Source organism: Scyliorhinus torazame, chromosome 13 (genome assembly GCF_047496885.1).
Source record: "Scyliorhinus torazame isolate Kashiwa2021f chromosome 13, sScyTor2.1, whole genome shotgun sequence".
NCBI classification, from domain to species: Eukaryota; Metazoa; Chordata; class Chondrichthyes; order Carcharhiniformes; family Scyliorhinidae; genus Scyliorhinus; species Scyliorhinus torazame.
The window spans coordinates 36,491,299-36,511,371 of NC_092719.1; the positions used below are offsets into that span (position 1 = coordinate 36,491,299).

Below are 20,073 nucleotides of genomic sequence, written 5' to 3' on the forward strand. Positions count from 1 at the left end.
GCAGGCAAAGACCTTTTTGACTATCCTCACAAATTTACAGGATACTAGCAGGGATTTTCTGGTAGCAGTTGAAATGAAATTTTCGAAGAACATTTTGCTGTGCACACTCTGGTTCTGTCCTGATAAAACCTTTATGCCATGAAAGGATTTGAGCACCTTTGTAAAACATTCATAAAGTCTCTTTCCAAAGAGATGAGAGAGACTTGTTAGGAGCAGTATTTCTGGTATCTGATGTAAAACATCAACAGCGCTGACTTTTGAATAAAAGGTGTTGACTGAATATAACAAGGCTAGTTTCATAGACATGCTTAAAAGATAACTTGCATAACATAAGAACATGCATAAAATTAACTTTTGATAGCTTTAAATGTAAACCTATAAGGGCAGCATTTTTTTTCCTGAGCTGAGTGTTGAAGCATCCAGGAAAACACTCATTTCAGAGTATGCACTTTATTTGACAGTGTTTCGGATAGAATATCATAAACAAGATTTCTGTAAAAGTTAATTTATCCATAGTGGTGCATTTCATAAAAATAGTTGCTCACTTACAGTCTTTGTGACTAATAATACATGGAATCATATTTATAGAGATACTGTACAAGGTAAATTCACAGCTAACACTACACAGCAATATTTATCCAAAGGGTAAGTGACGTGCCATGTTCACAGATAATTTTGATTACAGACGGCATACAGCAATTACTGCGCAAGAGCTGTGAACTGTGCAAAATATAGTTTGCTTCTGCAATCATAATCCCAGTCTTTCATAAATCTAAAATCAGAGGGTAATACAGGTACGTGCACTACAATACAGAAGCATTGTCCAAAACCTGACAATACTGTACCTTTATTGGCAGAAATCAGATTATGGCTAGGCCAGAAGATAAAGTCGGTGAACCTTGCCCACGCTCACCGTTAAGTAAACTTCAATGTGAAAATCAACTCCATTATTTTATTACTATTAGACTATTTTTGTGCTTGGTTCACTGATATGGATATAAATGTTGGGTTGCTCTGATGCAAGATGCAATTTAAATTAAATATGTTAGCTTCTGTTACTCAGTGACGAGGTCCTAGTATTATTTTAAACAACTTTACCCCTGGGCTAAGCATTTGTTTTGTAAGTTGAATATTTTACAAAAAAATCGGCTTCATGTAGACTTCCATTTTCTTCAGTGCCTCATCCCTCAGTGCAGTTTTACTTAAGGCCAGACTCTAACAACTGATGTTCCCACTAGTACAAAGATTACTGATACAACGTCTATGACTGCAGCATACAGATGAAGCAAATCCTTCATAAATTAAACATTTTTCCCCAACTAAAGCACCAATATTGTTCTTGCTCTCTGTTAAGTTTACCAACATAATTGCACTGGACTGGTCCATGTAATTCACAGGTTTGGCGTATGGATGCTGCTCCGACCCCACAAGCATAGTGGTAAAACTTCAGATTATTGAAGGTTCAAAATACCATTGGTTGCTTCCTTTAAAGTCTTTCATGCCCAAACACATCATTGCCCCATTGAATATTATTCTCATTATATTGTTAATGTAAATGCTTCCAGTTTATAAGGCCGAGTGACTGTTCAAATTAAGTTAGATAAATAACGTGAAAAGAGGAAATGCTGGGAGAATGTCCTGCATCTATCCTACAAAAGGGAGAATAACATATTATTACTTTATCTGCCCATGGTGGCAGCACCAGATTTCAGTGTACTGGGATACCTATCGGAACCAGGGATTTTCCATGGCCCAGGCGAGACAGTTGACTTCCGAGTTAGAGTGTTATTACTTTGAATAGTAAGATTTGAACGTGTATGCTCTTCACTGGAGATCTTTTGGGGATCTCGTTCAAGGTCTTTGTAGACCTGTTCTAAGGCATTTTTGTGGAAGTTACCAACATCACCAGTATCAGTTCGTAAGCCAAAATCTGCTGATTTCACCTTATGTTTATGTGTTTTCAGCAATTTTCTCTCAATGGTATTCTCAACTTTATGATCCACTTTTATTCCAGGAGACCTTCCCCTCCTGGAAGCTGGGGACATGGATCTACCGCGTTTATGCTTTTCATTGCTCATCTCATCAGACTTGTCCTCCCCTGGCTTAGTCTCTGTTAAACCTTTCCTCCCAGATGCTCTGTTCTCAGAGGTGGTCCTGCCACCATATGTCTTTTTACTATTTTCCTTAGAGAGTCTCGTAGGGTTCTTCTTGTAGGTTCGGTGCTGCTTCAACTTATCCACTTTTCCTGGGCTCTCTGATCTGTCTCTTCTTCTCCTCTCGTGGTGATCTGCAGAGTGCTCCCTTCTCACGATATCACGCTCTTTCTTGGTGTCCCATAATGTCTCTGGGGCTAGCTGGTGAATGGAATCACAGGTTGGGGCAGAATGCGATGATGATGATGGTGGTATCAGATCATCAGGGATCGTGGTTATTTCCGACAGGCTTGGGGAGCCTGCAGAGGAAGCATTCCAGGAGTTGTGTTTGTCTGCTGAAACAATAATATAAAAGAGTTAGTCTAGGATATCTGAAGGGTGGTTAGGGCAGGGCAATAAATTCTGACCTTGCCAGCAATGCTCACATCTCGTGAACAGGTAAAATAATTTTTTTTTTTCAATAAATGACTTTGTTATAGAACTAAATCTGGCCAAATGTCAAACTTTTTTTCTGTATAGTGCATTTAATTTACAATTCCTCATGAAAATATATGTTTATTGTCTACTTGCAACCAAAAATTCTTTAGTATTTAGTGCAGCATGACGTGAAGTTGGGATAATCCTTATAGTGTAATAGTAGGAGACATGTAAAAATTCAAAAGTAGGAATGAGAAAAATTGCATGAATTGCCACCATTTTAATGAAATATTTAATGACAGGCAAAATAGGTGAAAATGCACAGCAATTTAAAAGCACTAAATCCCTCTAAATTTCACTTATGGACAATATTCCTAGGATTACTGGTCTTTGTTATAATTTTACACATTCTAAGAATCATAGAATTTACAGTGCAGAAGGAGGCCATTCGGCCCATCGAGTCTGCACCGGCCCTTGGAAAGAGCTCCATACCTAAGCTCACACCTCCACCCTATCCTCGTAATCCAGTAACCCCACCTAACCTTTTTGGACACTAAGGGCAATTTAGCATGGCCAATCCACCATAACCTGTACAATCTTTGGACTGTGGGAGGAAACCGGAGCACCTGGCGGAAACGCACGCAGACACGGGGAGAATGTGCAGACTCCGCACAGACAGTGACCCAAGCCGGGAATCGAACCTGGGACCCCGGAGCTGTGAAGCAACTGTGCTAACCACTGTGCTACCGTGTCGCCCTTAAGACAAAATAAAAATAATAATACAACTGTAAAACTTCAAAAAATGAATCCATTCCTAATCTACAGCACCTAAATTTGCCTAATGTTCTCAAATAGCTTTTGTAAGTAAAGGTACATTCCTTCAGCTAGCTAGCATGTTGATGCTGCGTATTGGGAAGCAATGGTATAGTCATTGTCCTTTATATATTCGCAAATATGATTTACATATATCTTAATTTAACTAATGGTTGCACCTTTGCGGAACTTTATAACGACTGTTTCAGGTCAGAATTTCAAGTCTAATGGTTACATTAAGAACCCAATGACGTTACATGCAAGGGCATTCCAAAACCCAGAAGGGTAACTTGAAACACTGGTTCTTAGTGGTGTATATTTTCAATTTGATATACTGTGATAAAAGAAATGCCAACCAGGGAGGAATAGTCCAGTCGTTTTGTGATCAATTAATAAAGAATATTTATTAACTTAAAAGAAATATATACAACAAGAAGGACTATAATACACTATAACAGTACAATTAATCATACTGATGGCTACATACACACAGTGGATGAGATTCTCCTGTTCCCTAGTCGCGTGTTTCTTGGCGGCGTGTCTGTCACTGGCGGTGAAATTCTATCTTCCTGCTGCGTGTTAATGGGATTTCCCATTGTAATCACCCGCGCCGCCGGGAACCCCGCGGATGTGGATTTGCTGCCAGCGGGAAATGTGAATCATGGTGACTGGAGAATTCTGGCCAGTATCTCAAGTTTATTCCAAAGTACCTACGTTTCCTGAACTCTGAGACGCCCTTTGTTCCCAAACAACATCCAATATTATTGCATAAAGTTGTGAGCTAAATCCAGCAGATATTTACCACGCACAGGTTATTTGTCCACGTTTGGAGAAATCATCTTCAGTTTCAGCAAAGACGTCATCTTCTTGGTTCGAGTTTTGGATTTTAATCAGATGCCCTTTTAGCGATAACTTGTTTTCAGGGGAGACTGTTCTCTGCAGCTGGGTGTGGCTGTGATGTAGCTGCTGCTACTGTGTCCCTTTCTCCAGTTATTGTCCTATGGATATGCCATTCTTCTCCTTTGATGTACCCCACCCTGTGGACCCAGCTTTGAGCATTTAAGTGCCAATTCCCTTATCTCTCCACTTTGAAGTTACCTCTCCTACATATCATTGTTTTCCCCCTTGTTAACAGTTACTTTTCTCACTAGTATGCTAATTCATATATCAAAACTCCCTTCAGACTCCCTTTTCAAATCCCCTTTTTATTTTATTTTATCCCAATTTCATTTTTTAATCTTAATTTTCCCCAATTCTTAACATTAGTGAGAGGAAGATCCAGCCAACAAGGAGTGCAGACCACATGAGTAAGATTTACAAAATGATTTTAGTCCTTAACCTTGCATCAATACCAGACAAATGAGTCTTCTTGGGCCATCCAGTTTATGTGCATGTTTTCAGCCCACACAAATTAATGTTAAACAAACACTATTAACGCAATAAAAATATCTGCAGATTAACACTGCAATATTAACTTTAGGCTGGGCTTTCCGTGTCCAATCGGGATGGGTGTGTTCGATGGCCTAACTGGAATATGCCGCCAGAAGGCCCTTGATGCGTTTCCTGGCAGTGAAAATGCAGGACGCGATCGTGCCTTCCCCCGTCAATGGCGGACCATTTCCCACTGTCAAATGTTGGGAACATTATTATACAAATTTGCACCTAACTATAGAGGCCACACACTGGAATCATTCTCCCACATCAAATTTAAATCCCACTTTGGCATGACCTCAGACTGGCGCAATGTACGATTGGCTTCCAAAGGCGTAAGCCTGGTGAGCTGAACTCCAAGGGGAACTCAGAGGTGAATGAGCACAACATAGCGCAGCATCGCAGATCCCAATGCAAGAAGTGGCTCTTTCATTCAGGGGGTTAGAGTGCGATAGCAGGTATGTCTCCACAGCAACCTTTTGGTGGCTGCCTTATGGTGCCGTCTAAAGGGGAGTCTGAAGTCTGAAGGGGAGAAGTGAGGGGAGGGAATCCCGGGGCATGGGGAACTCTGCAGAGGAGAAGGGAGGTGAGGGAACCAGGGACATGGGGAATTGTGTGTATGTGTATGGGGGGGAGGGAGGGGGTGATGGTCAAGGTGGCACAGACAATGTTGCACGCAAGTACATGGGGGAGGAGGGTTGTAGGAGGGAGGAGGGTTTGAAGACAATGACTAGACAAAGAAAAAAAAATGTCAAAGGTAAACACTTTATTGCAGCTGAGATCTTAGGAACAGGAGTAAGCCATTCAGCTCATCAAGACTGCTCTGCCATTCAATACGATCATGGCTGATTGGGCACTTCAATGTTCTCTTACCTACACTATCCCCATAATCCTTTCTGTTATTGTTAATCAGAAATCTATCAATCTCTGCTTTAAACGTACACAGTGACTGAGCTTCCACAGCCCTCTGGGGTACAGTCCTCTGTTACAGTTGCAAAGATTCACAACCCTCTGAGTAAAACTGAATGCAATGATGGATTCGAAGAAACACTCATGAAGCAACTTAACACCATGGCATGTGTAATGAGACACAGAAGAAAATACAACCAGAGATGTAGAAAATTAATAAATTTAAGCTAGTAACATTTCCTCATGTTTAATTTCCTTCTGAAAGTGTTACTAAATTATTTATATACCACACTTTAGCAAGTGATCAGAACTGAACTGTGGTCTGATATAACTGCAACACTTCTAAGTATTATGAAGTTATCACATTTGTGGTGGTATGTATTAGGGGTAATACGGTACACCAGGAATGCCGAGGAGCTATGGAGGACAGATGCTGGAGCCTCGATTGAAGTTCTTTACGTCTCGCCTCGTGTGTGATCGATGGTGCTACAATTTATTGAGCAGACTTAAAAAGGAATATGGAGCTCCGGGTCACCCCGGAGTGCCTGCGAATCAGCCCCCACGCAGCAAACGCAACATCCGCGTTTAAACACTGGCTGGTGTGCTTTGAGGGATACCTCCGAACAGCCCCCGGCAGACCAACAGAAGACCAGAAGCTGCAGGTCCTGCATTCCAGGGTGAGTCCCGAAATCTACTCACTCATCGAGGGCGCGGAAGAATTCCCAGAGGTGATCAACTTGCTGAAGGAGATCTACATTAAGCCCGTCAACCAGGTCTACGCACGCTACCAGCTCGCGACGAGACGACAAATCCCCGGGGAATCGCAAGACGATTTCTTCAACGCTCTAACGATCCTGGGACGAAACTGCAACTGCCCAGCGGTTATGGCGAACGAACATACGGACCTCCTGATCAGAGACGCTTACGTAGCAGGTTTGGCATCGTCGCAAATTCGCCAGAGACTTTTAGAGAAAGACTCTCTCGGACTCACAGAGGTACGGACCCTCGCAGCCTCCCTCGACGTGGCCTCCCAAAACGCCCGCGCCTATGCCCCCGACCGCGCTGCAGCCCCTTGGGCTCCGTGGACCCCCGCCGCGACCGACCCCCTGGCAACCCCAACCCCTCCGCAAGCGTGTGCAGCCAGAATCCCAGACCACCCGGGGGCCCCCGCTGCTACTTCTGCGGGCAGTCAAAATACCCCCGCCAGCGCTGCCCGGCCACCTGCAAAAGCTGCGGTAAAAAGGGGCACTACGCAGCGGTGCGCCAGTCCCGTGGGGTCGCTGCTATCTTCGGGGAACAAATGGGACTACGGGCTCAACCCCCCCCAGCGACCAACGGGCGCCACCATTTTGGACCCCGGACACCACGAGGGGGGCACGGTCGCTGCCATCTTCCTACCCACAGGCCGCGTGCGATCCATGGGAGCGGCCATTTTGTCCGCCCCGGCCGCGTGCGACTCATTGGAGTGGCAATTTTGTCCACCCCCGACCGCGTGCGATCCATGGACGCCGCCATCTTGGCTGACAGGCAAGGACCCCGGCGTGGACGGCTCCACACTGCCTGAAGACAACGATCTGATACACCAACCACGTTTGGCATCGGTGACCCTCGACCAGTCGTGGCCCCGGACGCTCCAGACGACAACGACAAAGGTGCTGGTGAACGGCCACGAGACGCCGTGTTTGATCGACTCGGGGAGCACGGAGAGTTTTATTCACCCGGACACGGTAAGACGCTGTTCCCTTGTAATTCGGCCAAGCACCCAAAAAATGTTCCTGGCGCCGGGGTCCCACTCCGTTGAAATCAAAGGTTCTGCATCGCAAACCTAACGGTGCAGGGGAGAGAGTTCAAAAATTACCGGCTGTAAGTCCTTCTCCACTTCTGCGCTCCCACCCTCCTGGGGTTGGACTTCCAATGCAACCTCCAGAGCTTAACATTCAATCTTGGCGGCCCTATACCCCCACTGACTATCTGCGGCCTCGCGACACTCAAGGTCGAACCGCCCTCCCTGTTTGCGAACCTCACCCCGGATTGCAAACCCGTCGCCACTAGGAGCAGACGGTACAGCACCCAGGACCGGACGTTTATCAGGTCCGAAGTCCAGCGGCTGCTGAAGGAAGGCATAATCCAGGCCAGCAATAGTCCCTGGAGAGCCCAGGTGGTAGTAGTGAAGACAGGGGAGAAGCAAAGGATGGTCGTAGACTACAGTCAGACCATCAACAGGTACACGCAGCTAGATGCGTACCCTCTTCCCCGCATATCCGACATGGTCAATCGGATTGCACAGTACAAGGTCTTCTCCACCGTGGACCTTAAGTCCGCCTACCACCAGCTCCCCATTCGCCCCGGTGACCGCAAGTACACTGCCTTCGAAGCAGACGGGCGGCTATACCACTTCTTAAGGGTTCCATTTGGCGTCACGAACGGAGTCTCGGTCTTCCAACGAGAGATGGACCGAATGGTCGACCAGCATGGTTTACGGGCCACGTTCCCGTACCTCGACAACGTCACCATCTGCGGCCATGACCAGCAGGACCACGACGCCAACCTCCGCAAATTCCTCCAGATCGCTAACGCCCTCAACCTCACCTACAACGAGGAAAAATGCGTGTTTAGCACCGACCGTCTAGCCATCCTTGGCTACGTAGTGCGTAATGGAGTGATAGGCCCCGGCCCTGAACGCATGCGCCCCCTCATGGAGTTCCCTCTCCCCCACTGTACCAAAGCCCTGAAACGCTCCCTGGGCTTCTTTTCTTATTACGCCCAGTGGGTCCCCTAGTACGCAGACAAGGCCCGCCCACTAATCCAGTCCACTACTTTTCCCCTGTCGACAGAGGCCCACCAGGCCTTCAGCCACATCAAAACGGATATCGCAAAGGCCACGATGCGCGCCATCGACGAGTCCCTCCCCTTCCAAGTCGAGAGCGACGCGTCCGGCGTAGCTCTGGCGGCCACGCTCAACCAAGCAGGCAGACCCGTGGCCTTTTTCTCCCGGACCCTACACGTTTCGGAAATTCGCCACTCCTCAGTAGAAAAGGAGGCCCAAGCCATAGTGGAAGCTGTGCAACATTGGAGGCATTACCTAGCCGGTAGGAGATTCACTCTCCTCACTGACCAACGGTCGGTAGCCTTCATGTTCGATAATGCACAACGGGGCAAGATAAAAAACGACAAGAGCCTGCGGTGGAGGATCGAACTCTCCACCTACAACTACGAGATCTTGTACCGTCCCGGAAAGCTGAACGAGCCGTCCGATGCCCTATCTCGCGGCACTTGTGCCAACGCACAAGTGGACCGTCTCCAAGCCCTCCACGAGGACCTCTGCCACCCGGGGGTCACTCGTTTCTACCACTTCATAAAGGCTCGCAACCTCCCTTACTCCGTCGAGGACATCCGAACAGTCACCAGGAACTGCCAAATCTGCGCAGAATGCAAACCGCATTTTTTCAGGCCAGATAGAGCGCACTTGATAAAGGCTTCCCGTCCCTTTGAACGCCTCAGTTTGGACTTCAAAGGCCCCCTCCCCTCCACCGATCGCAACACGTACTTTCTTAACGTCGTTGACGAATACTCCCGCTTCCCCTTCGCCATCCCCTGCCCCGACATGACCGCGGCCACGGTCATTAAAGCTCTCGGCACCATCTTTACCCTGTTCGGTTTCCCCGCCTACATCCATAGCGACAGGGGGTCCTCCTTCATGAGTGACGAGCTGCGTCAATTCCTGCTCAGTAAGGGCATAGCGTCGAGCAGGACGACCAGCTACAACCCCCGGGGGAACGGGCAGGTAGAGAGGGAGAACGGACGGTCTGGAAGACCGTCCTACTGGCCCTACGGTCTAGGAGTTACCCAACTTCCCGCTGGCAGGAAGTCCTCCCGGATGCCCTTCATTCTATCCGGTCCCTGCTGTGTACCACCACTAACCAAACGCCTCACGAGCGCCTCCTTGTCTTCTCTAGGAGGTCCGCTTCTGGAACGTCACTTCCGACCTGGCTGGAGGCCCCGGGACCCATTCTGCTCCGGAAACATGTGCGGGCGCACAAATCAGACCCACTGGTGGAAAAGGTACATCTACTCCACGCAAACCCGCAGTACGCCTACGTGGCATACCCAGACGGCCGACAGGACACGGTCTCTCTGCGGGACCTGGCGCCCGCCGGAGCTCCCCCCACCCCCCCCCCCCAACACAAATCACCTCCCCCTCACTCCCGCCGATGCACCCCACAGCCACCTCCTTCCTGGGGGGATCGGTCCTCCTCCCAGGCCCGTCCAGGAGTAAGGAAACAGAAGGGGACAGCGCGATGCTCCCAGAGTCGACCGGACCCGAGCCAGCACCACCACCACCACCCGGGCTGAGACGATCGGAAAGGGCGACCAGAGCACCATCTCAACTCATCGAATCGACTTAAGATGTATATTATTCAGTGGCCCAGTAAAGCGACATTGTTGTAAATAGTTAATGCTGCAAATCGGGTAAAATGTGAATAATTTGGTGGCCCAGTAAAAGCGGCATGGTTGTATATAGTTCAATGGTTAAGGCACCGACCCTGTAAACTCCTACCACCATACCACCCACCACCCGCCGGGTTCCTTTTTAACAAGGGGAGAATGTGGTGGTATGTATTAGGGGTAATACGGTACACCAGGAATGCCGAGGAGCTATTGGAGGACAGATGCTGGAGCCTCGATTGAAGTTCTTTACGTCTCGCCTCGTGTGTGATCGATGGTGCTACAACATTATACTTAAATATTTCACAGAAGGTAATATAAACTTGGGGATTAGTTAGTTCAGCGGCTAGCATGTGGTTCAGAATAATGCCAACAGCGCAAGTTTGATTTGTTCTGATTGGGTTAGACCTGGGAGCTCCTCACCCTGCCTGAGAGTGGAAGTGAATGACAAACCACCGCTGACAAAGTCTGCCAGGAAAAACGGCTCAGGATGAAGCATCAGCAGTGAGCAAAGGACCTGCTTTTGGGCACAGCAAACATTCAACCAAATTAAATTATATACAATGGGTTATCGAGAATATCATAGGAGTAACTTTAAAATTTGCTTGGTGGGAACAGGGAGCAGCAATTCACTTAATGCTTCATTTCTAATATGTCCAATATTTGTTTTATAAGTAAGGCATGTCGAAAAAGTGTATTAAAAAAATTCGAAACTGCTAAATTTTCATTCTGCTTAATTGTTGTTTGGCAGTAGATATGTGTGTCTATCAATTCTTGCATTTGCACCTTGGGCCTCAAAATTGCATGAGCTTTATGATTCTCACACTTACACCAAGGTCGGAACTCACTTAGATTTTATTTTTAAAAAAATTTAAACTTTTCCAATTAGACGGCAATTTAGCGTGGCCAATCTCCCTACCCTGCACATCTTTGGGTTGCGGGGGTGAGACCCGCAGACATGGAGAGTGACCTGGGGCTGGAATTGATCCCACGTTCTCGGCGCCGTGAGGCAGCGGCGCTAACCATTGCGCTACCGTGCCGCCCTGGAATTCACTTGGGATCTGCAGTGCTGACTGTGCCAGAGTGTGCAGGGTGCATCTAATCTGCATAGAACTGGCTTCATTTCTAACATGGTACAGTACTTTGTTTCATAAAGAATTTAAAAAGGTAAAGTACTAAAATCATAAAAGCTAAAATTTCATTCTGCTCATTTGCTGCTTGGGCAGTATCTTTCTGTTTTTATCCTTTTGCTTGGAGCTCTTCATTGGTTATTTGCCTTTTTGCTGTTGTGTGATGTACACAGCATTTGAATGTCATTTTGAAGTGCTAATGGGTGTGATGTGCATGGGACTTGCTCTGCCCATTGGAATCTGCTGACCTGTGGCATTGCACATTGTTCCTGACACAAGGGTGAGCTGCTGCCTCCTTTTCTAAAAGTTCTTCTTTCATGGGATGACGAAGTTATCATAGAGTATTAGGTTGATGAATTGGAGCAGCATAGGATATTGGGTTTGCGTCAGAGCCTCACAGATATGAGTTGTTTTACAGGGTGAATTACACCTGACATAAGAAACATGTCTTTTCAACAAAATGTAATTCAATTGGCTGAAAATACTGGTGGAATTTTGAAAAAGGATGAGAATTTAGACTGATACCTATTACTTAAAAATAAATTAAAATTCACAGTAAAAGCACTTCATGATGTTGCAGGCATATATGTTGTTAAATGCTGGAATTCTTAAATATTAACTGTATGCTTGACATGAAATGAAAAACATTTTCATAGAACCACACAGCCACAGGAATCAATTTGGCCCATCGTGGTTGTATTGGCTCTTTGAAAGAGCTAGCCAATTAATTTCACTCCCCTACTCATTCCTCATAGCCTTGTAACTTTATCCGTTTAAATATTTATGCAATTCAATTTTGAAAATTATGATAGGGTTGGATTTTACATGGCACCATGGTCCCTGCTATTCCTCCTAGATATAAAAGTTGGCACCCTGAGAAGAATAGTTGCCCCGTTGTCATTTAATTACCAATTGGCCGTTATTAGTTTGGAGGTAGAATTTCCACGGCTCAGTGACAGGAAGTCCTGCCTCAAAGAGCTGCAAACCAATTGGATAGCCAGCAGCTATGCAGTCTTAGCAGCGCCAAGCAATGGCAGTGGCCACTGCTGGAACTACAGGTAGTCCCCAATGAATATGGCTGCTGGAACCGGATATATCCAGGTAAGTGGAGGCTGGCAGGAGCTGGCCATGTTTGATAGGGCGGGGGAAGGGTAAAGGGGAAGTGTAATCTTGGAGGAGGGGGGGGACTTCCTCCAATGGACACACGGGACCCACAAATGAGGACCACACCACCGACACCAGCCACACAACTAAAACCGCTGGACTACCTGCTTGGAATGGGCACCTTTGTTATGGGTAAAATAGCAGTAAAGGCAGGACGAATCCCTGAAGTGATCAGTAATTGACATCAAGGGTCTCAAGAGGCTCAAGGGCAAGCAGCTGCCCAACACCTCCATTGCCAATTTCATACAGAGCAGATAGGTGGTGGGAAGCCCACATGCTGAATTTTATGAATTCCCTTGCATCAAACCTGCTAGCTGGGAAGTGTAAAATCTAGTCCATAAAATCTGATTGCACCTGCATTTCAGGCAGTGTACTGCAGTTCATTATAAGTAGCTGTACAGGTTTTTTCCCTTTACGTCACCTCTGGTTCTTTTGCCTATTAACTTAAATCTGTGTATTTTGTTAACAACCCGTCATTGGAAACAGTTTCTTCTTATTTAACCCAATCAAAGCCTTTCATGATTTTGAACACATCTAACAGATCTCCCTTCCCTTTAACCTTCTCTGCTCTAAGCAGATCTCCCTTTAACCTTCTCAGCTCTAAGCAGATCTCCCTTTAACCTTCTCTGCTCTAAGAAGAACAATCCCAGCTTTTGTAGTCTCTCTATGGAAATGAAGTCCATCATCCCTGATCTTCTTCAGCAGTCCCTCAGAACTGAGGATGACTTGCTTCCGCTCTGATCCGGTGGATTCTGAGATGACCGATAAGTCCAATGTGCTACCTGCACACTCTGCCACATGTTGGCCAGGTGGTGCTTGAAAGGTTGGGTAGGTGGGTTGTTTCGAGATTTTTGTGCTCCCTCTATGACGTCTTGACTTAATCGTTGTATGCTCCCATCGAAGTTTCTCAATATATTCCGTGCCTTCCCGAATGACCCTTCTCCATTTGGTCAGTCACAAGCCAGGGTCTTCCATGAGTTTGCAGGTATGTTTGTCCTCTTCAGAGATGCTCTGAGGTCATCCCTGAAGTGTTTCCACTGTCTTCCTGGGGGTTTCTTTCCTTAGTCGAGTTCAGAGTACAGCAATTCCTTCAAGGGTTTGGTGTAAGGCCCAATGTCCGGCTCAATGGAGCTGGTGAGTGTTTAATGATGCTGGGCAGGTTGGCTTGGTAGAGGACGCTGCCTCCAGTGCTTTGAGGTACCTGCTTAGGTTGTTGAAGGCATTGAAGGTGACAATTTTGTGGTTTATGTCTGCCTTTGTTGAGAGGGATCTGCCAAAATATGATAAATGGAGCTGGTTTTCTGAGTGTTTAGTGAAAGGCCCATTTTCTTACATGTTTTAGAGAAGGAGTCAACAATGGCCTGAAACTAATTTCTGAGTGAGTGCACGCACAACGTCGACTGCATGCTGAAGCTCTATGATTGAAGTTGGAGTGGTTTCAGATTGAAGACGAGACAGATTGAACAGTTTGCCCTATAGTTTACCTTTATTTGTAATTTGCTGGAGGTGAGGTGCAGCATTGCAGCGAGGAAAATGGAAAAGAGAATTGGTGCAATGACACAGCATTGTTTGACCCCAGTTTTCACTGAGATAGGATTTGTGGTGGTTCTGTTGGTGAGGATCACACATGTCGGCCTCTGGGCGATACGACGGTGTTACCTTGGCACTGATGTTGCCAGGAGCCCTGCCAGGCTGATGGTGCCCAGTTGGCATTTTGCCCCTGCCAGGATTCAGGCCTGGGGGTGCCTTGCTCTTATGAGGTGGATTGTAGGAGAAGCTCGATGACCCCCTTCTCAGTGAGTTGGGGTATTGGGGAGTCCAGAGGTTGCGGTGGACTGCCTAGAGATTTAAAAATCGCGCCCCGATCTCTTCCTGCACCAGTGAGTGGAGCTCATTAGTGCCGGAAATGGGACTAAGTGCGGCCTTGGCGTGGCGTTCCTCGCTGAGGCTCCGAAATGAAGAGGTGTTTAACAGCAGGGTCTTTCTCGGCGTTAAATTGCACCCCATGTCAGTGATGCTTCTCAATGGGAAAAAAACACACCGTCTCCATTACTTCATCACAGAACTCAACTGGGTTAGTCAAATACAATTTTCCTTTCACAAATTTATTCTGGGTTTCATTTACTAATTCATATTTTTCAAAGTGACGATTTTGTTCTAGATTATTGTGTCGTAACTTCCTCTGAGTGGCAGTAAGTAACTTATCTGCTCTAAAATGCTAAAGCGCCTGTCTCACCCAATCATCCTTACACAGGTCGGGAGAGATTCAAGTAGCCCTCGCTCCAATCTCTCTACCAAGTCATTTACTGTGGCATTGCCAGAATTCTCAAATTTAGCAAAGATAAATGCTTTATGGTGTGTACGCAGTAGGATGTCAATTCAAAAAGTATGGCTTTAATTTCAAATTATTATCAAGGAATTTAAGAAAGAAAGTTATAATATTTTATACATCTCAGAACCATGGGGCATTTGGTAATGTATAGTATAGTTAAAAATGCAACAACTTTAAGAGATTACATTTATAAAATACATTGTGCAAATTAGCATTTACTATTTAATTCTACAGTTATAGAACTATAGTCACTGTTTTTTTTTTTGAGGTCAACTAATTGTGTTAGTAAAATGTTTCACAGAGGAAACCACAACTAGCCCAACCAGAAAATACATTAAAATACAATTATGTGAAATGACATGTAATGTCTTAAGAATGGTAATACGCATGCAGATTTACAAACCGTGTCTTTAGGGTGGCCCAATAGGAAGAAATATGGGGACCCATGCTTGTCACTTTTCATGCACATGGAGAGACTGGAAGGTACCATTCCTAAAGGAAGGGGAGGAACAGCCTAGGACCAATCATTAGAATTAACAGAACCAGTGACAGATATTAACATGACTGTTAGCATAAAGATATCTAGTAAGCTGTTTAGCATACTAAGGTAGAAAATTTAAAACAGGAGAGAGTCAAGTTAAAACAAACTTCAAGATAGTAGGACATGCAGGAAGTTAAATTATTAGCGAGATATTTAAACATAGATTATTTAGTACTAGTTGTATTATTTTTAGCCATGTACAGTTGTAATCAGTTGTGCTCCTAATAAATCTCAATTGGCAATCAGCTATCAATTAACCTTTAACATCATAATGACATTTTAAATAATTCCTTCATCTCCTCTTTCTTGTCCCAATGTTTTGAAGCCGGTTGACCCATGCCTTGCCAGAGGAGAGAAAAACTGGTTGATTAGTAAACATTTTTTTGGCTGAAACAGAGAGCAATACATTGTCATTCATGCTCAATGTGCAGACATTAATGGAGTTTGTAATTACATTTTTTTTGTCAAAATTCAACCAGCATACATCATGTGTTAGTGTCTAATTTAAGCCTTATAAGCTAAATTTGCTTTTTCTTGATTGGTAGCTATTCGCCAATATAACACATTGAACTAGTACTTAAAAAGGCTATTAAAATACTGTTTAATGCATTATCAGCTATGTGAAAAGTGAGCTGGCCTAGAATATGAAACCCACCATACTCAGGCACTTGACCTGTCCCCCGTTTAAGAAGGAGTCGCACTCTTCTCCCTCCAGATTTGATCAGCTCTATTGCTCTGGCATGGGTCATTTCTCTTGTGTTTTCTCCATTGATTTCAATGATTTGATCCCCAACCTAGTTGAGAACAAAAGTAAAAATCAGGTGAGGATGCAAAGAAACACTGATCCATAGCTATTAGTAAATTGTTGGTAAGGTTCCTGTCGTTGATATGCAAATTCCTATACTTATTTTATGAGGATTTTTTAAATAGCTGAAGTTAAAATGGATGCAATAATTAGGATGCAGGTTAGGATTGCAAATCCTCCAGGATTCTTCTGGTGTCAACAGTAAATGACGTTGCTTTGAATGCTGACTGCAAAATATAGTCCAATCGGTCTATAAGAAATAGACAAATGCTAATGTTACAAAATTAATTTAATTAAGTTTATTTGAAATTTTATATATGCAGATTGAGAGATATAATTACAATCAGGGTCTGATGAGATATCATCAGCTTGAATCATTAACTCTGTATCTCTCTTCATAAATGCTGCCAAACCTGCTGAGCATTTCCAGCAGATTTCACGCAGTTGAAGTATTTTTCTTAAGCTCAGGTTATTGTTTTTTTGTATCTTCACACTCTTTACTTGGAGGATATTATAAGTACTGGAAATATTTTCTGGTTGATTAACCTTCCAAACCCACAACGTGGTGAAGGACAAAGGCAGCAGATGCATGGGAACACCACCACCTGCAAGTTCCCCTCCCAGCCACCATCCTGACCAAATCGCCGTTCCTTCACAGTCACTGGGCCAAAATCCTGGAACTCCCTTCCTAACAGGACTGTTGATATTCCTACACCACATGAACTGCAGCAGTTCAAGAAGGCAGTTATCTGCTATTAATCAGCAACAAGCATTAAAATAACTATTATCAGGTTTATTGAGGTGGCAATTCTGCAACAAAGAGAAACAACTGACAGTAATAAAGTTAAGATGTTACTCGGATAACTTATTTGATTTTGAAGGTATTGCTGAGGAGCTGTCTCTGGAGTAGAGCATGCTGAACTAGATCTAATTTATATATAGAGTGCGATCTACTGGGCGCTTTGCACTCTCGTTTGAGTGCAACGCGGCCGGTAGATGCGGGAAGAAGCCTTTCGTGGGCTTCCCGGCAGCCTTTGCACCTCTGTGGATCTACCCAAGTTCCGTGAGGCATTGGAATCACACCCAAAAGGTGAGTGACCAATCGTGCACTCGGGAGAAGGTGGCTAAACAAATGAAATGGCCACAGGACATGTGGGTATTACTGATTCAAACAAAGCTGGGAGGTAGTTTGCATCACTACTGGAGGCGGTATCTGGGACGTATGAGGAGGTGAAAAAATCCATCTTAGGTACATATGAACTAGTGCCTGAAGCTTACAGACAAAGGTTTAGAAATTTAAGGAAAAATTTGGTCAAACATACATGGAGTTTCAAAAGCTCAAACAGAGTAATTTTGATAGGTAGATAAGGGCTTTGAAAATAAACCAAACGTATGACGCTCTCAGAGAAATTATACTTTTGGAGGAGTTTAAAAATTCAATTCCTGATGTAGTGAGAACTCATGAGGAAGAGCAGAGGGTTAAAACTGCGAGATTAGCAGCAGAAATGGCAGATGATTATGAATTAGTTCATAAATCAAAGCTTGGTTTCCGACATCAGTTTCAGCCTGTGAGGGATAGAAACTGGGGATATGAGAAATACTTAAGTGGTAAAGGTAAAGGTGATCTGATGGGAGATAATAAGGAGTGTACCTCAGGTTTTTTTTAAAAATCCAGGAGGGTGGAAAAGAAATGAAAAGTTTCAAATGTTTTCACTGTAATAAACTAGGCCATGTTGGTGGTTGAAGAAAAGCACTGGAAAGGCTGATGTGGTGAAACAGGATAAAACAGTGGGGTTTGTTAGAGTGGTAAAGGAAAGCACAAAGGAAGCGAAGGAGGTGCAAAAGATTGTACAGACTGTTCAAGAAGTGATTGATAAGAAGGTGCCAGATCTCTTTAAAGAATTTACTTGCGTGGGTAAAGTTTACTCATGTGTATTAGGAGGAGCAGGTAAAGAAGTCACAATTTTAAGAGATACGGGAGCTAGTCAATCTTTAATGGTAAGAGATGAGGAGTTATGTAGTTTGGGAAGAATGTTGCCAGAAAAGGTGGTAATATGTGGAATTCAGGGTGAGGAGTAGCGTTCCATTATATAAGATAAGGTTGGAAAGTCCAGTGAAGAGTGGTGAAGTGGCAGTAGGAGTAATAGAGAAACTATCTTATCCAGGAATACAGTTTATCTTGGGTAATGATATAGCTGGATCGCAGGTGGGAGTGATGCCTACTGTGGTTGATAAGCCAGTGGAAAATCAGACAACTGAAGTGTTGAAGGACGAATATCCTGGGATTTTTCCGGATTGTGTAGTAACAAGGTCGCAAAGTCACAGGTTAGGACAAGAGGAGAAATCAAAGAGTGAAGATGAAGTTGAAGTGCAATTATCAGAATCGATTTTTGATCAGATGGTTGAAAAAGAACAAGAACAGGTGGAGGATGAGGCGGATATTTTGTGTTCAGGAAAATTGGCGGAGTTACAACAGAAAGATATAAAAATAGAACGATGTATCAGAAAGCATATACGGAAGAGGAATCTGAGTGTATACCAGAGCGTTATTACCATAAAAGTGATGTCTTGATGAGAAAATGGAGACCTTTACATGTGCAGGCAGATGAAAAATGGGCAGACGTTCATCAAGTAGTATTGCCGGTAGGGTATAGAAAGGAGGTGTTGAGAGTTGCACATGAGGTACCAGTGGGAGGTCATTTGGGATAAGGAAAACTCAAGCTAAAATCCAGAAACACTTTTATTGGTCTGGACTACATAAAGACATAGTTAAATTTTGTCAATCATGTCAGACATGTCAGGTGATAGGGAAACCTGAAGCAGTGATAACACCAGCGCCCTTAATACCCATTCCAGCATTTGAGGAACCTTTCACAAGGGTCCTAATTGATTGCGTAGGACCGCTTCCTAAAACAAAAAGTGGGAATCAATATCTTTTGACTATAATGGATGTGTCTACTAGGTTTCCAGAGGCCATTCCAGTACGTAATATTACAGCTAAAAAGATTGTGGAGGAGTTACTTAAATTCTTTACTAGATATGAACTACCCACAGAAATATAATCGGATCAAGGATCAAATTTTACCTCAAAGTTAATCAAAGAAGTTATGGATAGCTTAGGAATAAAACAATTTAAAGCAACTGCGTACCATCCAGAATCGCAGGGAGCGTTAGAAAGGTGGCATCAGACATTAAAGACAATGTTGAGGGCTTATTGTCACGATTATGCAGAGGATTGGGATAAAGAAATTACATTCATACTGTTTGCAATTAGGGATGCGCCTAATGAGTCAACCAAATTTAGTCCTTTTGAACTAATTTTTGGTCATGACATAAGAGGACCACTTAAATTGATTAAAGAAATATTGGTAGGTGAGAAATCGGAAATACATTATTGGATTACATGTCAAATTTTAGGGAACGATTAAATAGAGCAGGTGAATTGGCTAGACATTTAAAGGTTGCACAAAATGTGATGAAACGGGTAGTGGACAAGCAAGTTCGTAGTTTTGCCAGTGGAGATAACGTTTTAGTGTTATTATCAGTGATACGTGAACCTTTAAAAGCAAGGTTTTGTGGACCTTATCAGATTGAAAGGAAATTAAGTGAGGTGAATTATGTGGTAAAAACACCAGATAGAAGGAAAAATCACCGAGTGTGCCATGTGAATATGCTTAAAAGGTACTTTGAACGGGAAGGAGAGAAAAAGGAGGAGGTTTTAGGGATTCTAACTCAAAGTTCATTCACTGTTGCTGGATAAAAATCCTGGAATTCCCTCCCTAACAGCATTGTGGGTGTACCTATACCTCAGCGGTTCATGAAGGCAGCTCGTTACCACTTTCTCAAGGGCAATTCAGAATAGGCAATACATGTTGGCCTAACCAGAGATGCCCACATCCCATAAATGAATAAAAACAAAATTAATATTCAAT

At 44.3% G+C, this 20,073-nt stretch overlaps 1 protein-coding gene across 22 annotated transcripts in view; it reads right to left on the bottom strand.

Annotated features, from left to right (window-relative positions):
• Positions 1–434: 434 nt before the first annotated feature.
• Positions 435–20,073, bottom strand: part of magi2a (membrane associated guanylate kinase, WW and PDZ domain containing 2a) — a 1,087,579-nt gene continuing 1,067,940 nt past the window's right edge. For 13 of the 22 annotated variants that reach the window (XM_072471360.1, XM_072471357.1, XM_072471362.1 and 10 more), the window contains 2 exons: positions 15,992–16,130; positions 435–2,488 (listed from right to left, as the gene is read on the bottom strand). In XM_072471360.1, the coding sequence (XP_072327461.1) occupies positions 1,680–2,488; positions 15,992–16,130 (948 nt within the window). In that variant the 3' untranslated portion in view covers positions 435–1,679. Of the gene's footprint in view, positions 2,489–15,198; positions 15,310–15,991; positions 16,131–20,073 lie in introns of all 22 variants that reach the window. The other 9 variants (XM_072471379.1, XM_072471368.1, XM_072471378.1 and 6 more) reach the window with 5 other exon arrangements.